Source organism: Polyodon spathula, chromosome 45 (genome assembly GCF_017654505.1).
Source record: "Polyodon spathula isolate WHYD16114869_AA chromosome 45, ASM1765450v1, whole genome shotgun sequence".
Lineage (NCBI taxonomy): Eukaryota > Metazoa > Chordata > Actinopteri > Acipenseriformes > Polyodontidae > Polyodon > Polyodon spathula.
In genome coordinates, this window is record NC_054578.1 from 2,749,413 (window position 1) to 2,758,929 (window position 9,517).

The following is a 9,517-nucleotide window of genomic DNA, read 5'->3' on the forward strand; positions in this document are numbered from 1 at the left end:
AAGATCGGCTTAGTACATAATCGTGTCAGCATGGGTCAGTTCAGTACCAGTTTGGTGACTTTAACCCTGGGTCGGAACCAGGATGGTACTAAGTGAATACGGTCCCGGGTCAGTGATTATAGCACCATGTTGGTATGGTAGGGTACCTGGTTGGAAACAGGATGGCTCTCCTGTCAGGTGTTCTTGAAAGGAACAATGCTGCCGAGGTCTGCAAGCGCTGTCTTTTTGTGTCCTTGGGGGCGGGCCATGACAGCGACACAGGTTCGTCGAGCAGCTTTGATATAATCCGTTCAGGTTTCAGGTCCTTAGGAGGTAAAATACCCATATGGTAATGCTTACATTTCATAGTTGAAAAGGAATCAGAATGGTCAGCATGAGAATGAATGGTCCAAAAAAGATGTAGCAACACACATTTTCAATCTGTGAGTGTAAATTTTTGATCTGGGGATTAAGAATAACCCTGTTTATCAAAAAATTCCTCCCCCCACCCTAACACTTAATTCAGCTCCTTGTTATATTTATGAACTGGTTATTTTGAATTCCTCTAGCGGCATTTTAATGACAATGCATGAAAGGAACAGGCAACACAGCCTTTCCTGCATTTAAAAAGGAGGGTGTATCGAGCACAAGGTTTTTCCAAGAACATTTTCTGTTTATTTTGGATTAATTTCATAGAAGAAAAAAAACAACATATTTAATTTATTTACTACATTTCTATAGTGTTTTTCATTCAAAGTATCACAAAACACTGTACAGTACATAAAAAAAATAAAATAAAAACATTTTCATTAACACAATACATTTGTATAAAGATCCCCAGGCATGTCAAACACTGCTACATATTAAAATAGAATATTTAAAAAAAAATACTAAATATAAAAACAAAATAATGTTAAAACCAGAAATTTAAGTTACCTTAAAACCTACTAAGAAGAGAAAGTCGTTAAAAGCGTGGTTTCAGTATTGACTTAAACTGGAGCAGTCCCAGCTTCCCTGATGAAAGAAGAAATTCCATAATTTAGGGGCTCTCTATGAAAAAGCCCTCCCTCCTCCAGTGTTAACTCTGTTGATCCTAGGAATAATCAGCAGCCCCGCACGCTGTGATCTCAGAGTGTGATTTATATTATACAGGGCGATAGCTCCAGGAAATAACTAGGTGTTAATCCATTCAGTGGCTTTATATCTTAACAGCAAAATCTCTATTCTATACTGCACAGGGAGCCAGTGCAAGGAGGCTAAAACAGGGGTAATACGTTCACTTTTCCTGGTTTTAGTCAGAATTCTAGCAGAGGTATTCTGATCCCGCTGTAAGCGAGATAGCACACCTTTTGGGATACCAGAGAGAAGTGAATCACAGAAAATCCATTCTAGATTAAACAAAGGCATGCATCAGTCTCTCTGCGTCACACAGAGAAATAATTAGTCTAAGTATGGCTATATTTCTCAAATGGTAAAATGATGCTTTTGTAACTTGCCTAACAGAAGTCTCAAATGACAGATCAGGACAGACAATAGGTAAGGGAATATTTCTGGTTTTGGAGTAATTCTTTTTAAATTGTTTTTGTAAAGCAGAATATGGGGATGACTTGTCCAGCGAGATGTACATTAAAATTTAAGACAGTGTCTCTTTGTGTGCCCCCTAGATGTAATCTAAAATAAAACACTTAAAACAACTCATTATTTGAATTCATTCCCAAAGGGGGCATTTTCAAGTTATTCACCGTTTGCATTAATTCACAGTCTACTGATTTAAAAAAAAAAAAATCAGGTTTTTCAAATTCCATCATGAAACTGAACACTGGGGGCATCATACTGCAGTCAAAGCCTGTTAACAACACAACACTGAGGTATGATGTTCAGAATTGACCAAAGCTTACTGACTTGAAAGAGCTGGATTCTTGGTCACTAGTGGGGAGTTACACATCAAAATCAAAAGTGGAACCTTGCAGACGCAATTCCAATCCATTTCATACATTACTAACGTAACGTAACAAAAACAGAATGGTCAACAAGATGACGAGTGGTCCAAACAAGATGTAGTAGTTCATATATTTCATCCAGGAGTATATGTTTTTAATCTGAAGTAAATTAGGAGCAACCCTATTTATCAATCAACTTTATTCCTTAGTTTTTTGCAGATATATCTGTATTTCAGTCAAATGTTATCCTGGGGTTTAGCTGTCCTCTAGTGTCTGAAATCCTGTGAATTATCCCGTGTCCTTCAAGCGCCTGTAACTGACTGAAGTCCTTCCGAAATTCACTGAAGGGATAGGGCTCCACTCTTTTGTGAATTTGATGATGTCTTTTCAGGTTTGATAAGTGACTGAATCTATTCGGACATTCAGAACACTGATAAGGTTTCTCTCCTGTGTGAATGCGCTGGTGTGACTGAAGACTTCCCGATCGCGTGAAACGCATCTCGCATTCGGTGCAGCGATAAGGTTTTTCTCCTGTGTGAATGCGCTGGTGTCTTTTAAGGTCTGTTAAACGACTGAATTTCTTCCTGCAGTCAGTGCAAGGATAAGGTTTCTCTCCTGTGTGAACGCGGTGGTGGATTTTAAGCTGTGATAAACTACTGAAACTCTTCCCACAATCAGTACAGGGAAATGGTGGCCCTCTTGTGTAATTCCCTTTGAAAGCAAGATAAAAAATAAAAAAAAGAGAAGAGACAAAGGTTATTTTACAGCACTTACACATTGGCTCTTCTGCAAAGATTCCCCTCATCACCTCTGATGAGAATACAGTCAAACCTGATTAACATCACTCCTGTTAATACCAGCCTCTCTGCCTCTCTTTATTATCATCAGATTGAAATTTGTCAGGCTGAATATAGTGGGTGTCAATAAGTACAAATGTTTAAGAATATCACATTGATTATTAACTCGGTCCGTTTCATATCACCTCACATTTACCAGTCACTGGATTTCCATCTCATAATATCGCTTTGAAATAAAAGTATAGATCAGGCTTAAATCAAGTCCTGTGTTGAACTGTTTATTCCGATGACATTTAGCAACCCGATGTGACTTAGCATCACCCATTGATGAGACATGTGATCCCAGCACCACTATAAAGCTGTGGGAGCAGCACAACTGCAAACAGTCTACCAGAAACAGGGAAAGGCAAAGATCTAACAGCATTCAAAACAGGTATGATAGTGGGTGCACATCTAGCAGATGCCACAGTAGCAAGGACAGCTATGTTGCAAGCCATTGACACATTGTGTGGGCAGCCTCCTTACCTTAAATTGAGGTGAAATGGCCAGAAATATAAATGTTCAGCACACTTCTAATTTCATGTAATGGAAATCATGATGATCTGGATACGTCCAGTGACTGCTGTGAATAGTGCAGCTGGCAACAAGGGAAAGACCTTGCGACAGCACGGAGAGACAGCTGACAGGAGGAAAGAGACCCCATTGGGGCTGGCAAGGGTTAGCTACCCAGGTCGGCAGTATCCAGCTCTGTGTCTTCAAAGGTAAACAGGATGCTGGAGACACCCGCCCAAGGCTTTCTAAGAAATTAAAGACAAAAATACCCCTGCGAGAGTGGGGACGGAAGTTGACTCAATGTTGGATAACACGGTAAATGATTTTGGAATGGAAACGGATATGAGAATGGAGAGTATTTCACAAAAGACTAGTTTAAGATCTGCAGTTAGCAAAGACATGGAACTCCAGGCTTGTGTCTGCGGTTGGAGCAAGGCGACAAGGGTCAGAGGTCAGGAAGAAACTTTGGTATGCTCAACTAGCTGCTGAAGTGGAACAGCGAGGATGGAGAGTTCGAGTTTACCCAGTGAAGGTGGGTTGTCGAGGATTTGTGGCACACTCTACAACCTGGTTTCTCAGAGACGTTGGGTTCAGTGGCCAAGAGTTGCTTCGCACAGTGAAGAACTTATCTGAAGCAGCAGAAAGGAGCAGCAACTGGCTGTGGTTGAGACTGAAAGATTCTGGATGGGGATCTCAAACACAATAGAAAGAAAGCAACGCTGATGTACGGGTAAGTAAGCTGGGCTGAGCTGAGCTGAGTGGGGGTAGAGGGGGGTGATGCTGGGACGCCAGAATCACTGTCAGGCCCTCTTGAGGTGTCGTGGGCTAGTCAACGAAACACCAAGGATGGAAGGTGCCCACTTGAAGACCCCAGATATGTACCCTACTTAGCTCAATCCAGATGGTTGTCATGCTGATGCGCTGGGGAGACCGCACTGGGTTGATCCCCGGAGCCAGCATCGCAGCCGTTGTGTGTGCTGATGCGCTGGGGAGGAAAAATGAGCTGATCCCTGGAGCCAGCACTACACTTCAGCCATCAACACCAGACAGAAGGTTCAAGCAGCTCAATGTTTCTTGTTTTATATAATTACCTCTAAAACCCAGTTCACTTGCAGGTGGAGAATCATCACACAGCTTGTTGTTCTCCTCAAGTGCACAGGCATTATTTTCAGTAGGATCTTCCTCTGCGATGGGGACACATTCCTGTTCTATGAATTCCTCTTTAACAGGAACGCATTCCAGTCGAGGGACCTCTTCATCTTTAACACACGCCAGCTCTGTAACCTGCTTTAGACTCGCACACCACTCCTGGTCAAATGACTCCTCTTGTGTGCAAACTGCTTTTATCTTTGGCCCCTCCTGCGCTTCAGACTTGGGAAGAGCATGACTCTCTTTGGGATCTGTGTGAAAAAAAAATTATACAAAATTATACCTCTTGCTGGCCGTGTTCGTCTACAAAGCCACCACCTTATCAGAATTCTACTGAGAGATGTCATTGGGTCATTCTGGTGGAACACTCTGAGGAAGGTGCTTTTTAAAAATGGTATTTCTTTATTTTAAAATGGATATAATGCACCCACTTACATTACCCTGTTTGTAATTTCCCATCTACCCTCACTAGAGCAAACCACACAAAGGCTAAGGAATACAGTGAGTGTCCTCTAATAACACAACCAAGTCAATAAACTCTTCACACCCAGGAGCTTGACAGTGGAAGTGGAGAGAGAGCTACCAGGAAGACAAAGGCCAGCCCAGCAGGAGTCTGTCTGAGCTCACTGTGTGCCTGGTCAATAGATACAAATCATGAATGAGTGAATGAATGAATGAATGAATGAATGATGTCCTCTAGAGACTTCTACTTTTCCAGACACTACAGGATGGTGCGCTGGGAATGAGGCTGGATCCTGGATGGACACTGGACTTTTAAAAGCATTTATTTTCTATACAATTGACCCTTACACTTAATTACAAAAAGTAAAATATGCACGGCTAAGTGGATGACATATTTTCAGGGTATGTATCTAAAATGCAAATTAAAGTCTTATTTAAAATAACGTAACAAAATCTCACCCAGTAGAGGTATAACCAGTGTGGTAAAGCATATGAAAACATTAGAGGGGCCGTACACTGAGGCTTCAGTCCCATCACTAGACTCTATTATTGAATCACTGATCTTTAAATCTGTGCTCTTGTAACTTTATTACTGAGACTGGATTTTGTCAGTAAGCAAATTAGCCAAGTGACGGTTCGAAGGAGAATCTATATAGTTTAGTTAGTGCTCCAGATGGAGGTTTTGTTGCGTTTGTTTGCATTTCCTTATTTATCAACTCTAAAAGCACAAAGTGCAGTGTTTGACAAATACAAATAAATTAGCAATGTTGCAGTGCGTTGTGTCCATCAAAATCAGGAATCTAAATATTAATGACAAAGTCTCTAAAAAATATTTGTCGGCAAACAGTTTAATCAAACACCACAAATATGGTTTGTTAAAGTCTCAATGGGACTACAGGCTTGTTTAATTTACTAGCCAGTTTACTCTATAGAAGATCTCATTTCACCAGAACGACAGCCATTGAAGTCTCCTAATTATTAGTCCTGTCTTGTAATTTGTAGAACACCCATTTAAATCTTAACTTAGATTAGGTGAGATTTACAAACACTGACCAGTCCTTTCTTATAGTCTGGAGAATGAATTAGACTGGTGTGCTATCAGGACAGTGGAGTTGGGTTATTAACGGGACTCATAATAACGCGTTAAAAGCGTCTGAAGAGAACAATCTAACCAAGACCTCACCAAAAAAATGAATAAGAAGCTATTTAAAGAGTTAGTTGACCAGGCAATACCATCAAAAATATCAATCTCACCTTGTAATAGTCCCTGGATCCCGTTCCTGCGGCAGTCTTGTTCACTCCAGTCGGGGTTCATGTTTCTGAGAGGTTGGTTACTGTCCGCATCTGCAGCGCTCATGCATTCCCGCACCGCTTTCAACTCGCTCTCTGATATTTCCAATCTCAGCTTCAGCCTTTCATTCTCTTTCTCCTTCCCAGCCATTGCAATCTGAAACTCGTTCAATTTACTGCCCACAACTCTTGTGATTTCCCACAAGACGGTGTCTACAGCCGCTTTCACTGCGTGCTCGATGGCAGAGCCGAGCTCGTCTTGCAAGAGCGAAACGGACACGCTGAGGTCCATCCTCGCCGGGTTTCACTCTGAGTTTAGTTTTGGAGGAATCGTGTTTGCTTTTTTTACTTCACTACATTCACTCACATCTGTCTCCCCCCCCTCCCCACCACCATGAACGAACCAAACGCGTCAATTCCCTTTAATGAAATGAACTCGTCACTATCACTGGCAGTGCCTGGCTGGACCCGTCGCGTACTGTCGGCTGCGGATTGAACACAAGCCCCCAGTTTGCAAGCCTGATTTGGCCGGCCTCCCAGTCAAAAAAAAACAAGTGTGGGGTCGCAGTGTGGAGATTATGAAACTGGATACCATGCTGGCTCCTTGTGTTTTGTGATGCGATGCTCCGAGTCGGTTTCGTGCCGCGCTTGCGCAATGGAAGTTGTTTTCCACGTTGCGTGTGGGTCAGTGGGTCATGTTTGTTTATTAACGTTGTTTTCTCTCTTTTTTTTGTTGTTGTTGTTTTCTGAATGGTTTTAGTTAAAGTGGCGGTTTACATGTGAAACAGAAGGCTTTTGCTTGATTAACAACTGCATGGAGAGAGAGAGAGAGAGAGAGAGAGAGAGAGAGAGAGAGAGAGAGAGAGAGGTCAGAGTGTGTGTGTGTGAGTACTGATCTGGGGTCAGTGTAGCAGTGTGTGTGTGATCTGGGGTCAGTGTAACAGTGTGTGTGTACTGATCTGGGGTCAGTGTAACAGTGTGTGTGTACTGATCTGGGGTCAGTGTAACAGTGTGTGTGTACTGATCTGGGGTCAGTGTAACAGTGTGTGTGTGTGTGTACTGATCTGGGGTCAGTGTAACAGTGTGTGTGTGTGTGTACTGATCTGGGGTCAGTGTAACAGTGTGTGTGTACTGATCTGGGGTCAGTGTAACAGTGTGTGTGTACTGATCTGGGGTCAGTGTAACAGTGTGTGTGTACTGATCTGGGGGTCAGTGTAACAGTTGTGTGTGTGTGTGTGTGTGTGTGTACTGATCTGGGGTCAGTGTAACAGTGTGTGTGTACTGATCTGGGGTCAGTGTAACAGTGTGTGTGTACTGATCTGGGGTCAGTGTAACAGTGTGTGTGTACTGATCTGGGGTCAGTGTAACAGTGTGTGTGTACTGATCTGGGGTCAGTGTAACAGTGTGTGTGTGTACTGATCTGGGGTCAGTGTAACAGTGTGTGTGTACTGATCTGGGGTCAGTGTAACAGTGTGTGTGTACTGATCTGGGGTCAGTGTAACAGTGTGTGTGTGTGTGTACTGATCTGGGGTCAGTGTAACAGTGTGTGTGTACTGATCTGGGGTCAGTGTAACAGTGTGTGTGTACTGATCTGGGGTCAGTGTAACAGTGTGTGTGTACTGATCTGGGGTCAGTGTAACAGTGTGTGTGTACTGATCTGGGGTCAGTGTAACAGTGTGTGTGTACTGATCTGGGGTCAGTGTAACAGTGTGTGTGTACTGATCTGGGGTCAGTGTAACAGTGTGTGTGTGTGTGTACTGATCTGAGTGTAACAGTGTGTGTGTACTGATCTGGGGTCAGTGTAACAGTGTGTGTGTGTGTGTACTGATCTGGGGTCAGTGTAACAGTGTGTGTGTACTGATCTGGGGTCAGTGTAACAGTGTGTGTGTACTGATCTGGGGTCAGTGTAACAGTGTGTGTGTACTGATCTGGGGTCAGTGTAACAGTGTGTGTGTCTGGGGTCAGTGTAACAGTGATGATCTGGGGTCAGTGTAACAGTGTGTGTGTACTGATCTGGGGTCAGTGTAACAGTGTGTGTGTACTGATCTGGGGTCAGTGTAACAGTGTGTGTGTACTGATCTGGGGTGTAACAGTGTGTAACTGAGGGGTGTGTAACAGTGTGTGTGTACTGATCTGGGGTCAGTGTAACAGTGTGTGTGTACTGATCTGGGGGTCAGTGTAACAGTGTGTGTGTACTGATCTGGGGGTCAGTGTAACAGTGTGTGTGTACTGATCTGGGGTCAGTGTAACAGTGTGTGTGTACTGATCTGGGGTCAGTGTGTGTGTGTGCTGATCTGGGGTCAGTGTGTGTGTGTGTACTGATCTGGGGTCAGTGTAACAGTGTGTGTGTACTGATCTGGGGTCAGTGTAACAGTGTGTGTGTACTGATCTGGGGTCAGTGTAACAGTGTGTGTGTACTGATCTGGGGTCAGTGTAACAGTGTGTGTGTACTGATCTGGGGTCAGTGTAGCAGTGTGTGTGTACTGATCTGGGGGTCAGTGTAACAGTGTGTGTGTGTGTGTACTGATCTGGGGTCAGTGTAACAGTGTGTGTGTACTGATCTGGGGTCAGTGTAACAGTGTGGTGTACTGATCTGGGGTCAGTGTAACAGTGTGTGTGTACTGATCTGGGGTCAGTGTAACAGTGTGTGTGTACTGATCTGGGGTCAGTGTAACAGTGTGTGTGTACTGATCTGGGGTCAGTGTAACAGTGTGTGTGTACTGATCTGGGGTCAGTGTAACAGTGTGTGTGCGTGTACTGATCTGGGGTCAGTGTAACAGTGTGTGTGTACTGATCTGGGGTCAGTGTAACTGTGGGTCATCTGGGGTCAGTGTAACAGTGTGTGTGCGTGTACTGATCTGGGGTCAGTGTAACAGTGTGTGTGTATTGATCTGGGGTCAGTGTAACAGTGTGTGTGTACTGATCTGGGGTCAGTGTTGTGTGTGTGTGTACTGATTGGGGTCAGTTATTTTATTATTATTGGGGTCAGTGTAACAGTGTGTGTGTACTGATCTGGGGTCAGTGTATAGCATTCTCTAAAAGCAGCTTGCTATGGGTGTGCAATATCAGAGTAATCTTACTCAATGCATTCCTCTTCTGTTACTATTTGCAAAGCATTCTCTAAAAGCAGGCCTGGGTCCTCAACACAGCTCTCTACCATGTGTTGCTGCTACACCTCTAATCACGCAGATTAGCCCTGCGCCATTCTCTGATCTCGACAACCGCATCTATCACCAGCATCAAAAGGGCTGCGATTGAACCGACATGGATTCAAAACAACAAAGGAGTCTGAAAAATCAAGAGAGACCCATGAGAGCAGTTTTATTTCAGCGTTGACCTGCTACTGCT

The 9,517-nt window shown here is 43.5% G+C and overlaps 1 protein-coding gene across 1 annotated transcript; it reads right to left on the minus strand.

Annotated features, from left to right (window-relative positions):
- Positions 1 to 820: 820 nt before the first annotated feature.
- Positions 821 to 6,228, minus strand: LOC121305972 (zinc finger protein 300-like). The gene is made up of 3 exons (XM_041237697.1): positions 6,134 to 6,228; positions 4,360 to 4,668; positions 821 to 2,630 (listed from the first exon to the last, which is right to left on the minus strand). The coding sequence occupies exons 1-3, from the start codon at positions 6,192 to 6,194 to the stop codon at positions 2,152 to 2,154; spliced, it is 849 nt and encodes a 282-aa protein (XP_041093631.1). The 5' UTR covers positions 6,195 to 6,228; the 3' UTR covers positions 821 to 2,151.
- Positions 6,229 to 9,517: the final 3,289 nt, after the last annotated feature.

Bases quoted from the DNA above. Each gene is read 5' to 3' on its own strand.
- LOC121305972 (XM_041237697.1), bottom strand. From the start codon at position 6,194: ATGAACCCCGACTGGAGTGAACAAGACTGCCGCAGGAACGGGATCCAG. The intron at 4,669-6,133 runs GTGAGATTGATA...TTTTTCACACAG, and splicing joins GATCCAGGGACTATTACAAG to ATCCCAAAGAGAGTCATGCT. The intron at 2,631-4,359 runs GTAATTATATAA...TTGCTTTCAAAG, and splicing joins AAGTGAACTGGGTTTTAGAG to GGAATTACACAAGAGGGCCA.